The 21,909-nt window shown below is 32.7% G+C and overlaps 1 protein-coding gene across 3 annotated transcripts in view; it reads right to left on the bottom strand.

Annotated features, from left to right (window-relative positions):
• Positions 1-21,590, bottom strand: part of LOC127716654 (uncharacterized) — a 50,684-nt gene extending 29,094 nt beyond the window's left edge. For 2 of the 3 annotated variants that reach the window (XM_052222903.1, XM_052222902.1), the window contains exons 1-9: positions 21,451-21,590; positions 17,528-17,695; positions 16,509-16,694; positions 13,169-13,270; positions 9,294-9,476; positions 8,119-8,298; positions 7,296-7,489; positions 5,638-5,863; positions 542-646 (exon numbers count right to left, since the gene is read on the bottom strand). In XM_052222903.1, coding sequence (XP_052078863.1) covers positions 542-646; positions 5,638-5,863; positions 7,296-7,489; positions 8,119-8,298; positions 9,294-9,476; positions 13,169-13,270; positions 16,509-16,694; positions 17,528-17,695; positions 21,451-21,462 — 1,356 coding nt within the window. In that variant the 5' untranslated portion in view covers positions 21,463-21,590. The remainder of the gene's footprint in view (positions 1-541; positions 647-5,637; positions 5,864-7,295; positions 7,490-8,118; positions 8,299-9,293; positions 9,477-13,168; positions 13,271-16,508; positions 16,695-17,527; positions 17,696-21,450) is intronic. The other variant, XM_052222904.1, reaches the window with a different exon arrangement.
• Between the last annotated feature and the right edge of the window lie 319 nt (positions 21,591-21,909).

Below are 21,909 nucleotides of genomic sequence, written 5' to 3'. Positions count from 1 at the left end.
GGTGAGCTAAAAATGGGCAAAACATATAAAGAATAGAGAATAATGGGTAAAAAATATAAAGAAAAGAGAAAAATGGCAAAAAAATAATAAAGAATCCAGAAATATGGGCACTAAGTTAAGAATAGTGGGCAAGAAGAAGAGAAAAATGACCTAAAAATTAACAAACTCAAAGATGAAGGACACCCTCTTCTTTGAGTATTGATAGTAATTGGTTACCGGTACTTCATTTTGGACTCCTGAAAATAAATGTTAAACCTGAGGTCATTGTGTAGCTAGAAAATATACTGTGGATTCATTATTATTCGTTGGATACCAATTTTCGTGGACTTCGTGGGTACAGGTGAACCACGAAATTAAATGTTCAACTAATGACATATTTTCTATAGGATTAAACACAGACTTTGGCAAAACCATGAAATTAAATATCCACGAACATGCAAGTTTTCCTTAATCCACGAAAATTGGTATCCACGAAAATAAATGAATACACAGAATTTAATCTAATGCATAGCTTTCAACAAAACCATCTATAACTTCTTACTGGCTCTTTCTTTGTATTCATTGGATCAAATATGGGTGGAACCATTCCCATCATGAGTTTATTGACCTGATTATCAGCAGTCTTCTTACAGAATTCATAAATCACCTGCAAAATAAAAATAGCAATCAGGCAATCCTTTTTTTGAATATATGTTTCTCTGGACATGCTGGAGACTAATAGTTCTACAGATTTAATACAATTGAGCAAGTGTTGAAACGAAGAGTGTGGACATAGTAATAAGGTGGACACGGTAAGGATTTGGACAAGATTAATGCATTTAATTCTATTTCTTTAAAGAGATGAAAATGAGGAACATAATGCAAAAGACCTCATTCATCTCAGTTGGAACTAGAGGCTTCCAAGAGCCTGTGTTGCTCACCTGATTCTACTTTGGTTTTGGAAATCATGTAAAAATAGATTAGAATCATAACAGATACCCTAATAATGATTGAGTCCAAATTTGGTTTAATATTGGCCCCATAATTTAATCAAAAGCAGAAGACTTTTGTAAAATTTACAGAAATTACCAATAAATTCATTGAAATTGTAGAAAATAACTTTGTAAGGACAATGACAAATCAGCTACAAAGTAACAACACTTGGTCAGCACCTCAAAAGAAACATTCATACCATGTTTTGTTTCAATCCTTTAAGCGGTTTTCTGGAAGAAGACATTTGTATATATTTCCCATAGGGTCCTTTGTTAAACTAAGTCCCCCATTGGCAGCCATCTTGGTTGATGGATTTGCTACAAAGTAACAACACTTGGTGAGCACCTCATAAGGAACATTCATGCCATGTTTGGTTTCATTCCATTCAGTGGTTCTTCAAAAGAAGACTTTTGAATGTATTTCACATAGGGTCCTTTGTTAAACTAAGTTTCCCGCTGTCAGCCATCTTGGATGATTGATTGGGTACAAAGTAACAACACTTGGCCAGCAGCTCATTAGGAACATTCATGCCATGTTTGGTTTCATTCCATTCAGTGGTTCTCTAAAAGAAAACATTTGTATGTATTTCCCATAGGGTCCTCTGTTAAACTAAGTCGCTGCTGGTGGCCATCTTGGATAATTGATCGCCTACAAAGTTACAACACTTGGTCAGCACCTAATAAGGAATATTCATGCCATGTTTTATTTCATTCAATTCAGTGGTTCTCTAAAAGAAGACATTTGTATGTATTGTCCATAGGGTCCTATGTTAAACGAAGTCCCCCTGCTGACAGCTGTCTTGGATGATGGATCGGCTACAAAGTTACAACACTTGGTCAGCACCTCATAAGGAACATGCATGGCATGTTTGGTTTCATTCCATTCAGTGGTTCTCTTAAAGAAGACATTTGTATGTATTGTCCATAGGGTCCTTTGTTAAACGAAGTCCCCCTCTGGCAGCCATCTTGGATGATGGATTGGCTTCAAAGTAACAACACTTGGTCAGCACCTCATAAGGAACATTCAAGCCATGTTTGATTTCATTCCATTCAGTGGTTCTCTAAAAGAAGACATTTGTATGTATTGTCCATAGGGTCCTATGTTAAACGAATTCCCCCGCTGGCGGCCATCTTGGATGATGGATCGCTCATTTTGATCCAGTGAGGCTGAGTTTTGGAAATGTCATTATCTTGGATGATGGATCGGCTTCAAAGTAACAACACTTGGTCAGCACCTCATAAGGGACATTCATGCCATGTTTGGTTTCATTCCATTCAGTGGTTCTCTAAAAGAAGACATTTGTATGTATTGTCCATAGGGTCCTATGTTAAACGAAGTCCCCCGCTGGCGGCCATCTTGGATGATGGATCAGCTACAAAGTAAGCTAAATATAAAAATATTAAATACCCTAAGAAAAGTGTGGCAAAGTGTGATTTTCAGTATTTTTTTTACTGTTTTAACTCAATAAATGTATGAGCTACGTAAAATCTGATGACATTTCCAAAACTCAGCCTCACTGGATCAAAATGAGTAATATAGTGAAAAAATTCCATCTAAAACAAATGAAAAATAAAATCGACAGTAGGCCGACTGAGCATGAATGAAAGTGTATAAGACATGGATCAATAACGGACCCTGAAATTTTGATATTTTCTAAACTAGAGGCTCTCAAAAGCCTGTGTCGCTCACCTGTATTTACTGATGCTTTGGAAATCATGTAAAATAAGGTTAAAATCATAATTAATAGTATTAGATATTAGATATTATAATGATATCTAAGATAATAACAAAAAAATGTAAAATTTCTGTAAAATTACTAACTCAGGGGCAGCAACCCAACAACGGGTTGTCGGATTCGTCTGAAAATTTCAGGGCAGATAAATCTAAATCTGGTGAACATTTTTGCCACCAGTCAGATTTGCTCTAAATGCTTAAGTTTCAGAGATATAAACCAAAAACTGCATTTTACCCCTATTTTCTATTTTTAACCAAGTCGGCCATGATGGTTGGAAGGAGGGGTCATCAGACAAATTTTTTAAACTAGATACCCTTATAATGATTATGGCCAAGTATGGTTAAATTTGTCTCAGTAGTTTCTGAGAAGAAGATTTTTGTAAAAGATTACAAAAATTTATGAAAAATTTTTAAAAATTGACTATAAAGGGCAATAACTCCTAAAGGGGTCGACTGACAATTTTGGTCATGATTACTTATTTGTAGATCTTACTTTGCTGAACATTATTGCTGTTTACAGTTTATCTTTATCTATAATAATATTCAAGATAATAACAAAAAACTGCAAAATTTCCTTAAAATTACCAATTCAGGGGCAGCAACCCAACAACAGGTTGTCAGATTTGTCTGAAAATTTCAGGGCAGATAGATCTTGACCTGATAATCAGTTTTATCCTTGTCAAATTTACTCTAAATGCTTTGGTTTCAGAGATATAAGCCAAAATCTACATTTTACCCCTATGTTCTATTTTTAGCCATGGCGGCCATCTTGGTTGGTTGGCGGGGTCATCAGACACATTTTTTAAACTAGATACAATAATGATGATTGTGGCCATGTTTGATTAAATTTGGCCCAGTGGTTTCAGAGGAGAAGATTTTTGTAAAAAGCTAACGACGACGGAAAACGACGACGGACGACAAATGATGAGAACAGCTCACTTGGCCCTTTGGGCCAGGTGAGCTAAAAATTGGTGTTTTCTGTGGAAAAAAGATTTAGGACAAATTTAGGAAGTAAAAAAACTACATTTGTACATCATATCACAAATATATCCAACTTTGTATGGTTTCAGAGGAGTTGGGGCTCAATGAAATCGGTCTCTTCCTTAAGTAGTATAGAAGTACCGGTATATCAATTTCAAATCCTAGGAAAAATCATTTCCAAAACTTTGTGATAAAAAAAGAAACAAGTTTTACCACAGTTTTTTCTTTATTTTTTAAAGGGGCACTACATTGTAGCTGTCAAACATCATGTTCATCGATTATTTAAATAAACAGTTTGCAGGTCATGAGCTGTTTCGTGTGTATTTTAGTCTAGACGCCATCTAATTAACTATCGAGTTGACCCCCGAAAAACGTCCGATGACCATATAAGCAATATAAACATAAATATAGATATAAATAGATTAAGCAAATCATGCAATTAGATTTTTCATGGTCTGTTTAATTTCATATTATAGATTAAAAAATATGTTTATCATCGTTTTTACCTGTATAAGAATGTTTTTTTGAGGATCGAATCAGTCAATCAAATGATTTACCTTTGTTTCACTTTCAATGTTGACATTCTTTTCCTTTAAATAACTTTACATGGGCAATTCATGCGTTATCCATCTCTAGCTACGGGGTTAAATTGAAGTTCACATGAATACGGATTCAATGAGGTCGAATATTCACTTGCAAGTGAATAATTCATCATCAATGTTTCTTAGCTTATTTTGACAAAACTGAACCATACTGGCTGCTAAAAGCGAATAATTATTTCACTATTTCACTTTCATTAATGATAAAACAAAAAAAATCACACTTTAGATTTTTTATTTATCTCGTAGCTAGTGCCCCTTTAATACCTGAAATTAATTCTGAAAAAACTCATTACATCTAGTAATCAGTTGTTGTTGCAATTGATGCAAAAATGGAGGTTTCTCAATCTCAAATTTCTTTAAACTTTGAAATAAATAATTATGGGATTTTTCCAGGGTATACAAAAAAATCTGTGTACAACCCACTCACCGACAGACAGAGGGAACAGAATAGTTCCTATATATATGCCAAAACTATTTTTGGAGGACACAAGAAAATGTGAGTCTTTTTCGGTAAATGAGCTAGCATATTAAACTTTGAAATAAATTATTATGTGATTTTAAGGTGGTACAAAACACCTCGACTAAATTCAATTTGGGTCGTTTAATTTTAATAAAATTTTTACAAAATATTTACCTTTATCCTTTGACCGTTGACAAAAATATAAAAATTTCAAAAAACTTGAACCACTTTATTGGAAAAAAATTCATTGGATGCAGTTTGACAAACATTAATTTTGATCATTTAGAAGCTTAATATTTCGTTAACAATAGAACGTACTTAAAAGGTTTAGCTGATTTTTACAGAGTTATCTCCCTGTAGTTTTATGTACCACCTTAAATCAATATGAGGCCACAGACCACAATTAAATTCTCTATTAGTTCTTTATAACGTTTTGTTTCATTAAAAAAAAATGCACCGAATCTTTTTGTAAAATATTTTGTGTGTGTAAAGTACAGTACTAGTCCAAACAATTTATCCAACATTCATAAAGATTGCTCCCCAGTATCTTACAAATTTAGCCAATACACATCCATACCCCTATGGACAAGTCAAGAGATGTTCCGAAAACTGTAAATATCACCTTTTTGCACCTGGCCTAATCACTCTTTCCATATCAAAATCAGTTAAAATACAACATCCAAATGTTTATTTCACCTCTCTTCTTTCATTTACATCCAAAAAAAAAACTATGAAATGAGTGAGGAAAGGAAAGAAAAAAAATTAAGAAAAAAAACACTCTAATTAAAAGGAACTATATTCATGGACAACGAAAAGTGGGATCATTAATTGTGGTCTGGGGCCAATAGCAGTGTACAATATTCAAAGCTATTAATAGCACCTACATACCTTTACAACATTTTGTAAAATATCAATTGTTTTCTCATCCATTTCTTCCTTCTCATCCTCTTTCTTACTTTCAGGTTTTTTAGGTTTCAGTACTTCATAAGCATTTGACCATGTATCCTCAAACACCTCAGAGAATCTCTGACCAAGCCTTCTTGGTTTATTTTGGTCTCCAATCTCTGTAAATATTTCTCCATCTGCTATTTGCTGGCTTGTGATTCCACTCAACCTTGAAGATACAAAATCCCCCATTTTAATATAATGGCTAATGTCTATTAAAGGGTGAATAAATGCCTGATAAAGTTATTTAAGGTGGTACCCAACACCTTGACTAATACTAATTTGGCCCGTTTAATTTTCCTAAAAATTTGACAAAATGTTTACTTTGACCCTTTGACAAAAATATAAAAATTTCAAATAATTTGAACCACGCACTTTATCAGAAAAATTTCATTGGTTATATAGCAGTTTGACAAACACTAATTTTGATCATTGAGAATCTTGATATTTCCTTAACAATACAACATGATTAAAACGTTTAGCTGATTTTTACAGAGTTATCTCCCTGTAGTGTTAGGTACCACCTTAAAATTGGGAATGGAAATGGGGAATGTGTCAAAGAGACAACAACCCGACCAAAGAGCAGAAAACAGCTGAAGGCCACCAATGGGTCTTCAGCACAGCGAGAAAATCCCGCACCCAGAGGTGGGCTTCAACTGGACCCTAAACAAAAATGTGTACGTACTAATTCAGTGAAAATTGACGTCATAATAAACTCCAAAACATATAAAAGATTATATATTTTAATCAAACTAAAAGTAAAGACAACTAAATTGACCACAAGCAGAAGGTTACCATAGGTAATGTGGGATTAGGATCCTTGAAGAGGAATTAACTCATATAGAAGATTATAAAGTGTCAGGGTAAATAAAAGTCTTCGGGTTTAAGAAAAAAGCCTGATGTAAGTGATTCACCAGGATGGAACTCAGAAGACAAAATGGATTGTACTGAAGTCTTTTATTAATATTTAAATCATCTGTACTATCCAATAAAGGCCAATTTAGTGTCCTATTTTTCTTAAATCATGTTTATTAATTATGTGTAGATATTTAGAACAAACAATAATAAATTCTAAAGTGTTGACTTAAAAATGGTCAATGTATCTTCGAGATTACGGTACCAAAATTTAAGTATCTAAATAATAATGATGATCATTCTTTTATATATTTTAATTCATATTAAACAAAAGAAAGCATTAATTTCTGATGTTTCAGTATTAAAATGAAATTAAACACCCACATCACATAATACAGATATCAAGCAGCTATAATTGCTGCTAGACAAAAAACTTAAAAAATTTTAAAACCTTGTTGTGAAGCTTGTCAAATACAGTTGAACCTCGTTATGTCAAAGTCGAAGGGCCCGGACAAAAATATTCAAATTATCCAAGGTTCGACTCATCCGAGGTTGATTGTGTCATCAGAAATTTTGAATAAATGAAATACGGCATGAGATTTGTGAAAACTCGATATTTTGAACAGTGTGCCTCTTTTTGTTATGACCCTTTATGGATTGATAAGACCAGAAATTACTTAGACTCATCCGAGTTTTTCGACACAACTGAGTTCGACACAACGAGGTTGGACTGTACATGAAACTACCTGCTGCTTAATTCTGAAATCTGGTTTCTTTGATGTTCTATTGTTCCTCTAAGTTGTTTATATTCTTCCAAAGGAACCATTTTAAATTCTGCGGCCTGTCTGAAGGAACGACTGCTAGGCATTCTGTATCTTTCAGCCATCTTTTTAAGGGTAGAATTTGGATCTCTATCATCTAATTCAATATCTTTTGGAATCTAGAATGAAATGATATTGATTAAATAAATTTTTTGAGGAGGAAAATCAGGCTCCAATATTGTTATAATTATATATGGTTGCTAGCATTAATCTTATAATCTGTATGTATTTTCATGTTCATCAACATAGTATCATAGAATTTTTAGAATCAGTTAACATTTAGTATCAACCGCTACCCCTTTAGGCATTATATTTGAAAACTTTTGATAACTACACAACTGACATTATTATATCAATACGGGGGACCTATATGATTATGTTTGTATGGTCACTTAAATGCCTTACACTTTAAATATATATATATATCGTCACTGGGCTTCCAAAATGTAGTAAATTACTAATTTTTCAACAATAAAAAATTTCACAAACAGGCTTCGAAAATTTGGTCGAAATGTTTTCTTCTAAACTGTCATATGTGAACTTGAACATTTTTGTAAATAGCTGTGAAATATAAAACTTGGCCACTACTGGACAACACAATGAACGTACATCAATGAAAGCCACATTTATCAGCAGTCGAGATCTTTGACCATAGGAACTTTTTAGGGTTATTATGAATAAAACTAAAAGGAATGAGGGATGTACATCAACAGGACAGCATGCAAACAACACAAAATAAAATATTTACCTGCTTTGTTGCCATTGTTTTTTCCATGTTCCTCAGTCTAACATATTCCCCTGCTGCAGCCTTTGCATGATCAGTATTCCTTGCCTGATCCAGTATTGTAGTAATAACTGCATATATTGGTCTGTTTTTGGGCAATTCTTTAAACTGGGCTACAGACCCATCCTTCATTTCTCCTTTTTTCTTAAATCAAAATTTAGCATGTTAACTAATTTGTAATGTGATCTGCCAAAAAAAAGTTATTTTGAATTCTAACGCAACGTTCTTCTTTCACTTTAGAAACAAAGCCATGTTCTAATTCGAATAAAACACAATTGAAATTGCAACATCAGCTGTATTTTTAACAACATCTGAGATCAAAATGGATCTGTTGGTGTTGCTTGCTAGGAAATTAAATAAAATCCTTCTAAAAGTAAGTTTACATGTATCTGTTCGTTTTTTATCGTGAAACAGTTTATTTTCGTTATCGTTTTGGCTTCTCCAAATCAAAAAATGGCTGCCTTTTGAAGGTGAATTATAGGTCCACTTCAAAGTGTAAAAGTTCTAAATTTTCATATTAGAATCGAAATTATTAGAATCGAAATAATTCTATCATGCCATGCCCTGTGCTCATTTCAACATGGGTAGGCATCAAATTTGTCAACATTTTTCACCTCGCTTTATGGGTAGGCATCATATTTGTCACCATTTTTCACCTCACTTTAGCCCAGTATAAAGGTATTGACAAATATGATGCCTATCCATGTTAAAATGAGCATTGAGCATGGCATGAAAGAATTTTTTCTTAACTTTTTGTCTTCTTTCATAAATTTGTTTTGTAAAATTTGTAGTATGTAGACCTGATAAAAAAAACATCAAAATGTAAGGGCCAATTTCAACCCTTTGTGAACCTACTCCTTCAAGAAATGTATTAAAAGTATCTGTTAAATACCAAACTGACAGCTCAGAAAATGTTTTGGTGTATTAATTTATTGAAAGCTTCTTTTTTTTTCGGACAAAATTGACAGCCTTCACAGATAATTTCTTTGACAACATAGTTATCTTAAATATTTATTAAACTGTATTTTGTTAAATGAATGTAACATGTTTCCTCAACAGAGAATCAACTTTGATCATAAAGAAAATGTTTTTTTTCAAAACAAAAAATATTTCTATAAATATAAATATTATAATTTTACCTGTTGTTTCCATTCCCTTTCTAACATCTTGTAATATTTGTATTCGCCTTGTGCCTTCGACAAAATCTTTGAGTCAAAATAATCATGATTCATCCAAATCAAACTTAAGATGACTGATTTTTTAAAATCTTCCATTTCTTCTTCATACCCAAACCCATACATGTCTTCAACATTATCAGTATCCTACATATATCAATATAATTGTTAATTAAATCTTACGGCCTCACAAAATTAATTGGTTGTTTTTCTAAGAAAAAAAAAGCATAAGGGGTGCTCAGTCATAATTTTGTTTTTCATTTACATTTTTCTACAGTTTACAAATAGTTTTTACCAGCAGCTTGAAATATGCTGTCAGATCTTTCAGGATTTGTTTGTAAGCAAGAGTTTTCAAAAATCTAAATACATTGTTAAATTCAGCTTATCAAAGACATCAAAAAATTCAATTTTTGATCAAATCAAACAAATTTTAATTTTAGACCCCAATTTCCACCAACTTGAAAACTGGGCCCATAATCAAAAATCTTAATAGACATTTTTGATTCAGCATATCAAAGAACCCCTAGAATTCAACTTTTGTTAAAATTAAAATAAGTTTAATTTTGGTCCCTTTGGACATCAATGTGAACCAATTTGAAAACCTGGCCCAAAATTCAAAATCTGAGTAATCAGTTAGATTCAACATATCAAGGAACTGCAAGAAGTTCTTTTTTGTTGGAATCAAACAAAGTTTAATTTTGGATCCTTTGGACCTAAATGTGGATTAAATTAAAAAAATCTAAATACACGGTTAGATTCGGCATTTTAACATGTTTAAAGAACTCCAATAGTTCAATTTTTATGAAATAAAAGATAGTTTAATTTTGGACCCTTTGAACCTCATTGTGGACATATATAAATACAAAGTTAGATTCAGCAAATCAAAGAACTCCAACCATTAAAGACTTTGTTTTAAATCTCATTGAAATTAGTCAAGAAATAAACAATTTGTACATTTAGAAAAGTATTGTTTTTTGTGCCTTTTTGGTCCCTTTTCTCTAAATGGTTAGCGCCATAACCCCAAAAGTCAATCCCAACCTTCCTTTTTTGGTATGGCACCTTGGGTTACAATTTCATAGAGATTCATATACTAATACTCAAGTTATTAGTTATTGTCTGGAAACCAATTGTCTTCGGAAGATGTCAACCACAGCGAAATCGCCATACTTCTTTGCAGTTGTAATTAAAATGCCAAATGCGAAAAAAAAATAATCATTTAAGGAGTTGACTTAGAATTTGGTCATGAGGGTGAAATTTTTAGATACAAATTTGTAGACTCTCTTGCTGATCTTTTTCGCCATCTTTAAATTTTTAGTTAAAAAAAAACAAGAAATATTGAAAAAAATAGAAAATGAATGGGGAGGTGTCCATGGGACACAGATGATGCCCCCGCTTGCATATAACGTTATAAAGGGACATAACTTAAGAACTGTAAAAGTGACGCTACCCAAATGTGTACTTGATCTGAGTTTTGTGGTTATAAGCATTGTTTAAAAGTTTCATAACATTTATTTGAGGCAAACTTAAGTTATAGGACAGAAACAAAAAATTCAGCAATTTTTCTATTTGTAAAGGAACATAACTCTAGAACGGTAAAAGTGACGCCAAAATTCAAACTTGATCTGTGTTTTGTGGTAATAAGCATTGTGTATAAGTTTCATAACATTTATTTGAGGCAAACTCAAGTTAGAGAACGGAAACGAAAAATTTAACAATTTTTCCATTTGTAAAGGGCATAACTCTAGAAGGTTAAAAGTGACGCCACCAAAATTCAAACTTGATCTGTGTTTTGTGGTAATAAGCATCGTGTATAAGTTTCATAACATTTGGTTGAGGCAAACTAAAGTTAGAGAATGAAAACTAATTTTGGGACGTACGTACGGACGGACAAGGGTAAAACTTAATGCCCCCTACGCTAAGACGGGGGCATAAAAATTTCATATAAGAGAAATAACTCCTAACTCTGTTTTAAAATAACAAGCTTTTTAAAAACTGTTATAAATTGATAAAATATAAATAACGGAACTTGAAAAGTACATAAAAATGACATGTCCGTGTCCTTGTTTTTGAGATATAATCAATTGAAAATTTGGAAAGAAATAATTCTCTCTAGATTTTTCATACACTTAACATTGGCACCTTTTTCTTTCAAAACCTATGAAAAAATAACCAAGAATTATATAAGATTTTGGAATATAGCATTTCAAACTATATGCAATAAGCATGATAAGATTATGGAAAGAAAAGTAGGGGATAGCAGGCAAAATTTTTATTGGCACTACATAGAAATAAACTGTTAACACAGAGATATGTCTGGCCTTTTTGTACTTTTGATAATGCAAACGTTGAAAGTAAAATAGCAATACTTTAACATGTAAGTTATGCAAATATTAAAAGTCAATGAACCATGACTGAAGGTACATGGCAAATCAATCTCCATGGGTATGAGATGTGCCAATGCTAATACAACTGCATACCAAATACCATAGACTTATCATAAGTCGTTCCCTCTCAACAAACTTAACACAAACATTGACTTGTAAACTATGTTAACGTTTCAAAGTCAATGAACCATGCTGAGGGAGTGGGGCTATATAATCTACATGGAAACGAGACTTGCAAATGCCAATAACTTTGCATACCAAATATCATTGACTTAACATTAGCGGTTCATCTTAATTGATCTAATCACAAACTAATACATGTAAACTAAACGAAAGTTTCAAAGTGAACAGACCATGACTGAGGGGGCGGGGCCAAATATTCTCCATGGGACTGAGATGTGCCAATGCTTATACAATTGCATACCAATTAACATTGGCCTACCACTAATGGTTCCCCTTGAACTAACCTAATCATAAACTTATACATGTAAACTAATCAAAAGTTTCATAGTCAATAGACCATGACTGCCGGGCGGGACCAAATAATCTCCATGGAAATGATATATGCCAAAGCTTATACAACTGCATACCAAATATCATTGACCTACCACTAGTGGCTCCCCATGAACTGACCTAATCACAAACTAATACATGTAAACTAAGCAAAAGTTTCAAAGTCAATAGACCATGACTGAGGGAGCGGAGCCAAATAATTGCCATGGGAATGAGATATGCCAATGCTAATACAACTGCATACCAAATATCATTGACCTACCACTAGTGGTTCACCTTAAACTAGACCTAATCACAAACTAATACATTGTTGACGCCGCCGCCGTTGCCCGATACAGCATACCTATGTCTCGCTTTTTGACTCCGTCAAGGCGAGACAAAAACTAGAGTATTCCGAATATTTGACCAAAAGTCAAAATCATGAGCATCCTTAAGGAGTCTTCAGACAGTTTTGGTGTAAATGGGGAGAATAGATCTAAACATTTTGAAAATTCTGCTTGTTTTATATTATCTCTATCTATAATGGTTTTCAAAATAAAAGACAAAACATGCAGTTTTACCCCTATGTTCTGTTTTTAGGCATCTTTGCCATATTGGTTGGTAAGGAAGTTTTAAGAGTTTTTTTTTTAAACCAAAAACCCAAATGATAATTGTGACTAAATTTGATTCCAATTGGCCCAGTGGGGCAGAGGAGAAGGTTTTTTAAAAGTTAAAGAATCAGATGAGGGCAATCCAGGCCATACTACAAGTGATGAGAATAGCCTTTTGACCCTTTTGGCCTAGTGAGCTGAAAACATTAATCCTTTATCTGAAATAATCAGATCTAGAGGTATATTAAAATTAAAAAAAATCTAATACAATTTTCTAAATTTATCAAAAAGTTTAAATTGCATAAGGTATGATACTACTTTGAAAGATAAATAATAAATAATAAAAACAAACCATTGGTGCATCTGTTTCTGATGGGTCACCAGCTGTGCCTGGTGTTGGTTCTTTTTCACTGGGGTTAGGATTAACTTGTGTCTTTTTAGCAGTCTCTGTTGGCTAAAAGAGATAAATAGTCAAAATGCATAGGAAGCTGGCACTGCAAATTTTGGTAATTATAAATAAAGAACTAATAGCTTTTTCAAGAATAATATATAGGCTTCGAAAATTATATACTTTCAGAAAATTGTATAAGAAAATAAATGAGTTACATGTAAGGGCATACGATACAGTTTTGATCCCACTCATGCAGTCAATCTTTTATGACAATTGGCATAAATAAAATTGAGACTGGAAATGGGGATCGTGTCAAAGAGACAACAACTCGACCACAGAGCAGAGAACAGCCCAAGGCTTCCAAAGGGTCTTCATCACAGCGAGAAAATACCACACCTGGAAAAAGCTATTTTTTCTATATGTCACAGTTTGACATTTTATGTTAGCCATGTCATTACCTCCCTGTAACTGTATCATATGCCCTTAAACAAATTTAGAATTAGTGCCCATGACCTTGAAATAAGGAGGGAGGACATAAAGGTATACCTTCCAGGGCCGTAACTAGCCTCTTTTCAAAGTGAGGCAAAATATATTCGAAAATTTTTTCGGCGAGGGGTCTGCTCTGGTAAAAATGATGCAAAATCGTGCATTCTGCGGGTTTCCCAGACCCTTTCTTAATCTGAAACGCAACTTTAGTTTTAATTATTTTTTCGGCAATATTCAGGTCTTAAAGCAAAATATATAGATTCAGTGTAAGACTTTTTAGTTTTTAGGGACAACATCAAAAGACTGATATGTAGGATAAAGCAAAAATCGTAATTTGCATAGTCAAGTGTGTGGCTGCTGTTTTTTTGTTTTTGTTATTGAGTTTATGCTTGCAGAATGACATATACCTGTCAATTATGTTTTTTTCAAATAAAGTTAAAAGGGGACTGATTATCATTGATATAACTTTGTGAATTTCGGTTTTTCTAACACATTTCAATTACAACTTGGTCTTTTTGTTATTTTACTTTTTGATGTAGTTCCTAACTGTAATAAAAGGCTACACTCAGAGTAGACTTAGGAAAACTGTTCTTAGACCTCATTGCTACATTTTTGTGCAGTTTTAATATGTATACTGGCTGATTAATGTCGGATCTGTCTGTTCTGGTCTTGTATTGTGTTTAGACTTAGGTGTTATATTTTTGTGACTTAAAATTTATTCACAGTACAATACTTTAAGTACCGGTTAAGTCGACTCTAAGGGCCGTCTTGACCTTGATGTAGGGTATGAATAAATCGTTCATTGTTGAAGACCATCCAGCGACTGTAAAGATGAAGAACAGGAATAAAAGTCCTGTTCATTGATAATTTTCTATGTTTTCTATGTATTGTGTACGATTTTGTCCCATGCACATTTACTCCATATCCTTTTTTTTTCTATTTTAGGGCATGATGCAAGTTTAGCCCTTCAATGTAAAAGGTCATATGGCAATACATTATTTTCTTTTTAAATGATTTGAATCCTGGAGATTGGGTTGTCTCACTTTAATTTAACCCATGTCAGCTTTTTTTGTTTTATTTGCAGAAAAGAGAGCCAGTTTTGTATTCTTTAATATAAAGTTTAATTTTCCATGAAAAAACAACAATTTTTTCTATGTCTGGTAGCATCGTATCTCTCAAAACATTTTCTCGAACAATATCTGGACATCGGAGGGCATGTAACATTGCCAAACCACACATGACCATTCACTAGTCATTGTAGATCTTTCTCAAGTCTTCAATCTACGCAAAGCAGAGCATGAACGTTCACAACAAGGAATATTAGAAAACATACTGAAGCCATAGTCATAAAGATCGATTGATTGGTGTTTGCTTAATGCCACCTAAGAACAAAAAGGCGAGTAATTTCAAATATTTTTACAATTTAAAGTAGTTTTAAAAGTTAGACAAAAGGTCCTTAAATATAATAAAACTCAAGTTTAAAACAAAATTACTAATTTACAAATGAAATTTAACACTAGGAGAATAGTCAAAAAGAAGGGCAATCAATGACCAAAAGACAACCCTGGGAACAGATATTAGACACAAAATGACAAACAATAGACAATCAACACTGAAAACTAAAAATAAACGAGAAACATGGATCCCGAAAAAAAAATGGGGCGACGTCAAATTGTGAACAGAACTTGCTTCTTAAAAGACACTCGCCGTGAAAATAATTTGATATGAACACAAGCTTTTGTTTCAACTTATAAATTTTTTTTTTAAATTTCCAACATGAGGTATTTGCCTCATTTGCCTCAACTTAACAGTAGCCGTAAATTACTGTTTGACGCCTGATGGTAAAGGGCATTCCTACACTCTTGAATGAAGATCCTAATAATTAACAATATTATAACATTGTTAAATACTTTTATCAAGACTTATATGAGCCAAATCAGTTTATAGCTATGAGTGGCTCTCTAGCTCTTTCCAAACACATTACAGAAAAAAATTTCCATCTCCACTGTTCACACTGTGCTTGTTGTCTCCCTTTCATATATTTTGTTTATATGAAAAACAACCACAGGATAAAATGGTCATATTTCTGAGGGTTTGGATGGAGTTTAGAGAATAGAGATTAATGGGCCAAAAAAAAAAAGAATAGAGAAAAATAGACCAACAAATAAAGAATAGACAAATCGGGTGTTAAAATATAAAAGAATAGAAAATACAATGGGCTAAAAAAATAAAGAATAGAGAAAAATAGACCAACAAACATGACAAATAAAGAATAGAGAATAATGAGGTGTTAAAATTTGAAGAATAGAGAATAATGGGCAAAATATATAAGGAATAGAGAAAAATGGCTTAAAACATTTAAGAATACCGAATCCAGACTCATCTCTAGTAGTTGTGTGAAACTAGTGGATCAGTATCTGCTTTCTTCAAAGCACTTGAGATCATGGACTGTCCTATAGTTGTTTAAGCCATTTGTGATGCTGGCGACCAGTCTCTTCTTTTATGTGTTAAGTACATGTTTTGTAGACTGCTGTTTCTCATTTCATACATTTTTCTATTTTACCATGGTTTTGTCTGTTTTTGGATTTTCCTTGTCTCCTAGTTGTCTGAAGTTTTTTGCATCTTAATTTAATCATGTTTATATTTGATGGGGGAAAAGAATTATCTCGAGACTGATGATAATGTGAGGAATTGCACATGCATGTCCATGATTCTGAACACACCATGAACATTATATACAGATTCAATAAAAATTTGACAAAGGGGATGTGGTATATAATACTAAGGTTACGCCTTCAAAATAATAGTTACTTACTGCTGCTTGATTTTTGCGTTCATCCAGCTCCATAGCAGACTGAGTCAAGGTTATGTAATCCCAAGCTGCTCTATCATTTCTCCCATTATTAAAGTGTAGTTTCAAGGCTTTAGTCAAAGAGTTGGTTTTCACTTGATCAGTGAAATCTTTCAAAGTAAAATTTCTTGGCATATCAGACACAGGTACCTAACAATTTATATCAATACATTTATTAAATCATTATTGCAATAAATTATCATAAAATATCCAGTTTGCAGATTAATTATTGTTCCTGTTCACTATCAGTAGATGTCTTTTCAAGATGCTTTGTTTGTGTTGTTGGGTAACTGGTTGCTGTGCAATTTTCATTATATTAACACAAAACAAATTATAACAATAAATACTGTGGTTTCATTATTATTCATTGGATTCCAATTTTCGTGGATTTCCTGGATACCCAGGAACAGTCATTTCCAATGCCCAACCATTGGCAAATTTTCTATAGGAATTAATAATTTATGCAAACTTTGGCAAAACCATGAAATCTAATATCCTTGAAAATGCAAGTTTTCCACAACCATGACAACCCATGAAAATTAGTACCCACGGAAATAAATGAATCTACAATAGGCAATGACATTGCAGCAACCTTGGTAGATATACCCATTAAGTAGCTGTTTTCATTTTTGGTATTCAGAGTACCTGGGCAAGAATAAGAATGTAATATACATTTTGTAACTGACCAATTCAAGAATGAAGTTATAACTAGAATTACATAAAGTGTTGATTAATAATTAGAGAACGATTTTGATTATCATAATTATGTAGGAATAAATACTCATGAAGACAAGAACGAATTTTCATGGTTTAAACATTGTGGTTACTATGATCTCCACCTTATGAAATTAGACAACATGTATCTTTTAAATTATATAAAATGCAATCTTACGGAAATATCAAAACATACATACATGTACGTATATATACATGTAAGTATCAATATAAATAATATGGTTCACACGTCTTATTTAAATTTTCACCTTCTCTTTAAGCATGTCTTTCAGTTCCTTTTCTTTTCCCATTAGTTGTTTATACATATCTTCTGCTTTAGCCTGTTCATCTTTTGATGAAAAATGTTTTACGTCCAAAAGGAATTTAGACAAATTCAGTCGTTGATTTTCATACAATGGACTGGGTTTAGCCGGGGTCTAAAATTTGAACAAAAATTATCAAATTCAATCAGAAATTTTATCACAATTTCTATCAACTATGTGAGCTACTTTCCCATAACCATGTTACAGTTTTGATTTGTTGGAGGTGTTTGTAACCCTATTCTGCCTGTATATAAAACTCGAACAAGGTATTAATTTATTTATAAAATGTCTAGTGCTTGTGGGTGTCTAAATACGCAGCAATATCATGAATATCTGGTCAGAATGATGACATTTAATCAGAGGTTTTGTGTTAAATAGATAATAGAGTTCCATGCCCTCTGCACGTTAATTAAAACCCTTGCAAACTCTTTGAAAGGTTGGTAATTGGCTTTTTGCAAGGCTTAATTAATATCCTTATCATATCGATTTTCTTGTGACATGCCAAATTTCCTGCCTTTGCCTCCATGCTCTTCAACTTTATACTTGTTTGGCTTTCTAACTATTTTGATCTGAGGCCGCAATTAAAAATATCTTTGTTTCCCCTTACCCTACCCACCATTTTGGAAGTGGGTAGGTAGGTAGGCTTTTTTTTTTTTTTTTTTTTTAGAGAAAATCCCTTAAATATATCTAACATACAGGAAAACACAGAAAAACAACAAATTGAACTTTATTGATACTAAAACAACATACTGTATAACGTATAATGCATGACTAGAAGACCTTACAATTTCAGACTAGAAAATGTTTGTAAATATCAATGTCTTTGTGACTTAGAGTAGACCACATATAAATTGAGACACGGTTCTATATCTTTCTTATAGTTTTATTAATTCAATTGAAAATATAAAACCCCAACGAGACTGCTACCTAGTAACATTCGATGCAAAAAATATGTACACTTGTTTTTCATTTAAGGAAATACTAGAAGCCACAAACCGTGATCCAAGCGAGTATGACTACGCCTATTAAGGCTTATTCTAGAAAACTATGAATTTATTTTTAACAATAAACTTTACCATGAAACCTTGGGCGTGCCTATGTGCGGATCAGCATTCGCTGAGTTAGCAGACCTTACAATGTTTGTTAATTCTTGAACACATTTTACAACGCTTTCAACACAGAGAAACAAAATGATAATGATAGTTGAAGTTCACCTACGAATTTTCCTGTAATGAAACAATATTCTTAGACACTGTCATAATTATACAAAGGAGAAAGATTCTTTAATGAAGGCATAGTATGATACAAGACATTAAAACCAATATCAAACCAACTGAAACATATCAATATCTGCACAGACACTGCTCAAACCCAAAAAGTGTTTTCATTGAAAGGATTTATCAAGGGTGAAGTATTGAGGTATCTCAGAAACACAAGCAGCAAAACTGATCTTAAAAAAACAGTAAGAAGCTCAAACGAGGATATCAAATATCTGAAATCAACGATTTTTTTTATCAAACACAAAATACAGAAAGGGAAACATTGCTAACACATCGCCCAGCGAAACGGGAGCAACCGCTAGTAATGTTAACAAAATTCAACCCATCTATACAGAAACTAAAAATATAATAATGAAAAACTGGCATCTTATTTCACAAAACCCTGAATGTGTGACCATATTTAATCATCAGCCCATTATAGCTTATAAAAGACATAAGAACTTACAAGAACTTTTATCAAAGCATTAGCTGGTATAGTCATCTCGACTTTTCACAACACAATATGATGCTGAGCTCGAAAAAAATCAACTACTATTTTATCCAAAGACAACTAGTGTATGATCCAATATCACATACGAAATGAAACAAAATAGCATAAATAGCACGCCAATATACAACTTATTGAGTCAACCACTGATAAAGGCGAACTCAGGGATTAACCACAAACACGACAGAAACACCGGGCCTAACATTTAAGCTCAAGGGTGAGCTCGGATGCGCAATCGTAACTACTCGGCCATTCTCGCTACGCATTTTGTTATTGGAGGCGTAGCTAGAATGGAATAGTAATTAAGATTGCTTGGATGCATTTATTTAAAACATTATTCCACTCCAGTTTCAGTATCCTTGCATACGTTGTTTACCCTTTGCTGCAAACACACGGGCGACAATGATTTCGCAGAATGTTGAAAATACGGACCATTCGAAAAAAAAAACAACAACGTGATTTTCGAAAAAAAATTATTTCAGTCGGCGGATTTTTAGAGGGTCGGTCGGGTAAGGGGAAACAAACTTAATTTTAATTTTGGCCTGAGCGTCACTGATGAGTCTTATGTAGACGAAACGCGTGTCTGGCGTATCAAATTATGAGCCTGGTACCTTTGAAAACTAATTTCATCCATGTAATCCCCGTCTGCTCGTATTCATGGTATTACAGGACCAGGAAGTGGGTTAAAAGGACCCTCCTGTCCACCCCTTAATTGTAATGCTGAAACTATTTTTAATGTTTAAAGGTTTAAATTTATTGCCACATATTAATTTGTAATGAATATGAATGAAGCATTTAATATATATAACAGGTCTTGGGTTTGAAACGGGGGAAGGGTGGGGAGGCACCACCCAAGAATTATACTTGAATGCGATATTTCTGTTCCATCTAATTTTATGTTTTCATCTTTAAAATGGTTATCTTTTACAAAAAGAATAAAATACCAACAATCAATTCTAATGTATAAAATTGTAAATGGACTAACACCTGATTACTTAACAATGCTAAATATCAATGATGTGCAACACCACAACTTACGATCTGTCTATAATAATGATCTATTTGTTCCAAGACCAAACACAAATTTTTATAAAAAATCTTTTCATTATTCTGCAACAAAGGTATGGAATAATTTACCACTCAAAATATAAAATTGTCAAAATGTGGAATTATTTAAGAAACATTGTTATAATCATTTTCTTGAAAATTCTATGCAAGTCGAATAATTTGTTTTCTTTCTTTTATTGTAAGAATAAGAAAATTTAATCAAAACTTTACCAATTATTGCCATTTATTGCCATTTGTATGTTTGAGTATATACTAGTAATATATATTGTATTTTAATGTATGAATCGAATGTATGAATGTTAACTGTATACATGTATTTTGTTTGAGGGCCTCAATGAAAATTAGACTACTTCTAATTGAGTTATCCTCTTTAAATAAAGAATTTATTATTATTATTATATATAAGGACATGTTAGGAGCACATGTGCCTGCTTCATGCAATATAGTAAAGACCCTGCCTCTCAGAAAGAAGGAGAGCATTTACCATTGCCTGCGGTCCAAACTTAGTATTTATTCATTAAATTATTTTAAAAATCCAGTTTTATTGTATTTTAAATTACCATTATTTCTGTGTGACACACAGTATAATTTATCGATCAATATAATAATTTGGTTATTTTTTTCAATTAACACTTTAACATGTTCTGATGTTTAATAAGGGAGTTTATATTTACCATTTAACTTTAGGGGGGTTATGGTTTTTTTGAGTCAGAATTTGTTTCGCGTTTGTTTTTGGACGCTATCAATCAAATTATTTTTTTAAAAGCAATTTAACACTTTAATAATAAGGTATGGGGGAAATCTGGATTCAGTATATTTTTTTGTCATCTGCTTGTCAGACCACAATATTTGTTGTCAAATAGAAACAGATGAGAATGTTATAGGAAAAAAACCATGGTCGTTCCCTAAAAGTTCTAAAAGTGCGTAAAAGTCGTAAAATTTGTTTCTCCAAATTTCTACTTTCGATTTTCAATTAACCTTCCTGGATGAAAACACAATTTTTTGTTAATTAAACCTTATAAATTTGTACATACCGTCTGAGACATTATTCAGTACTGCGTTGACCACTCAATTATGTTTATTCCATCAACTGAGATATCAATACAGTATAAGTTCGCAGATTTTGTGATATGACTGGCTGCATTCGACAAAATTGCTCACGAGTTATCTTTTCTTCCTTGTGTTTACTTTTTATTATCTCCCTTTGAGTACTTTTTTCCTCAAAAAGGGGGGGAGGGGGGGGTTGTCGAGATTTGAAACGGATTTGCATTCAGCATTGCATTTTTAAACTATTTCCCAGATTTGATTTTAAAATTCTGGTAAGAGTTCCATATGGCGCCCAAAATGTAAAAATATATTTAATTGATATATATTTAATGTACAATAATAATATATTTGTTTTACAAGGTATTAACTAAGATTTAAGGAAAATGGGGGTACCAAAAGAAAAAAAAGGTTGTCAACAGAAAATGGCCCACATCAAGGATTTGTAT

This window comes from Mytilus californianus, unplaced genomic scaffold, assembly GCF_021869535.1.
Source record: "Mytilus californianus isolate M0D057914Y unplaced genomic scaffold, xbMytCali1.0.p SCAF_9, whole genome shotgun sequence".
In the NCBI taxonomy this organism is placed as follows: domain Eukaryota; kingdom Metazoa; phylum Mollusca; class Bivalvia; order Mytilida; family Mytilidae; genus Mytilus; species Mytilus californianus.
This window is presented reverse-complemented; position numbering and strand designations above follow the sequence as displayed.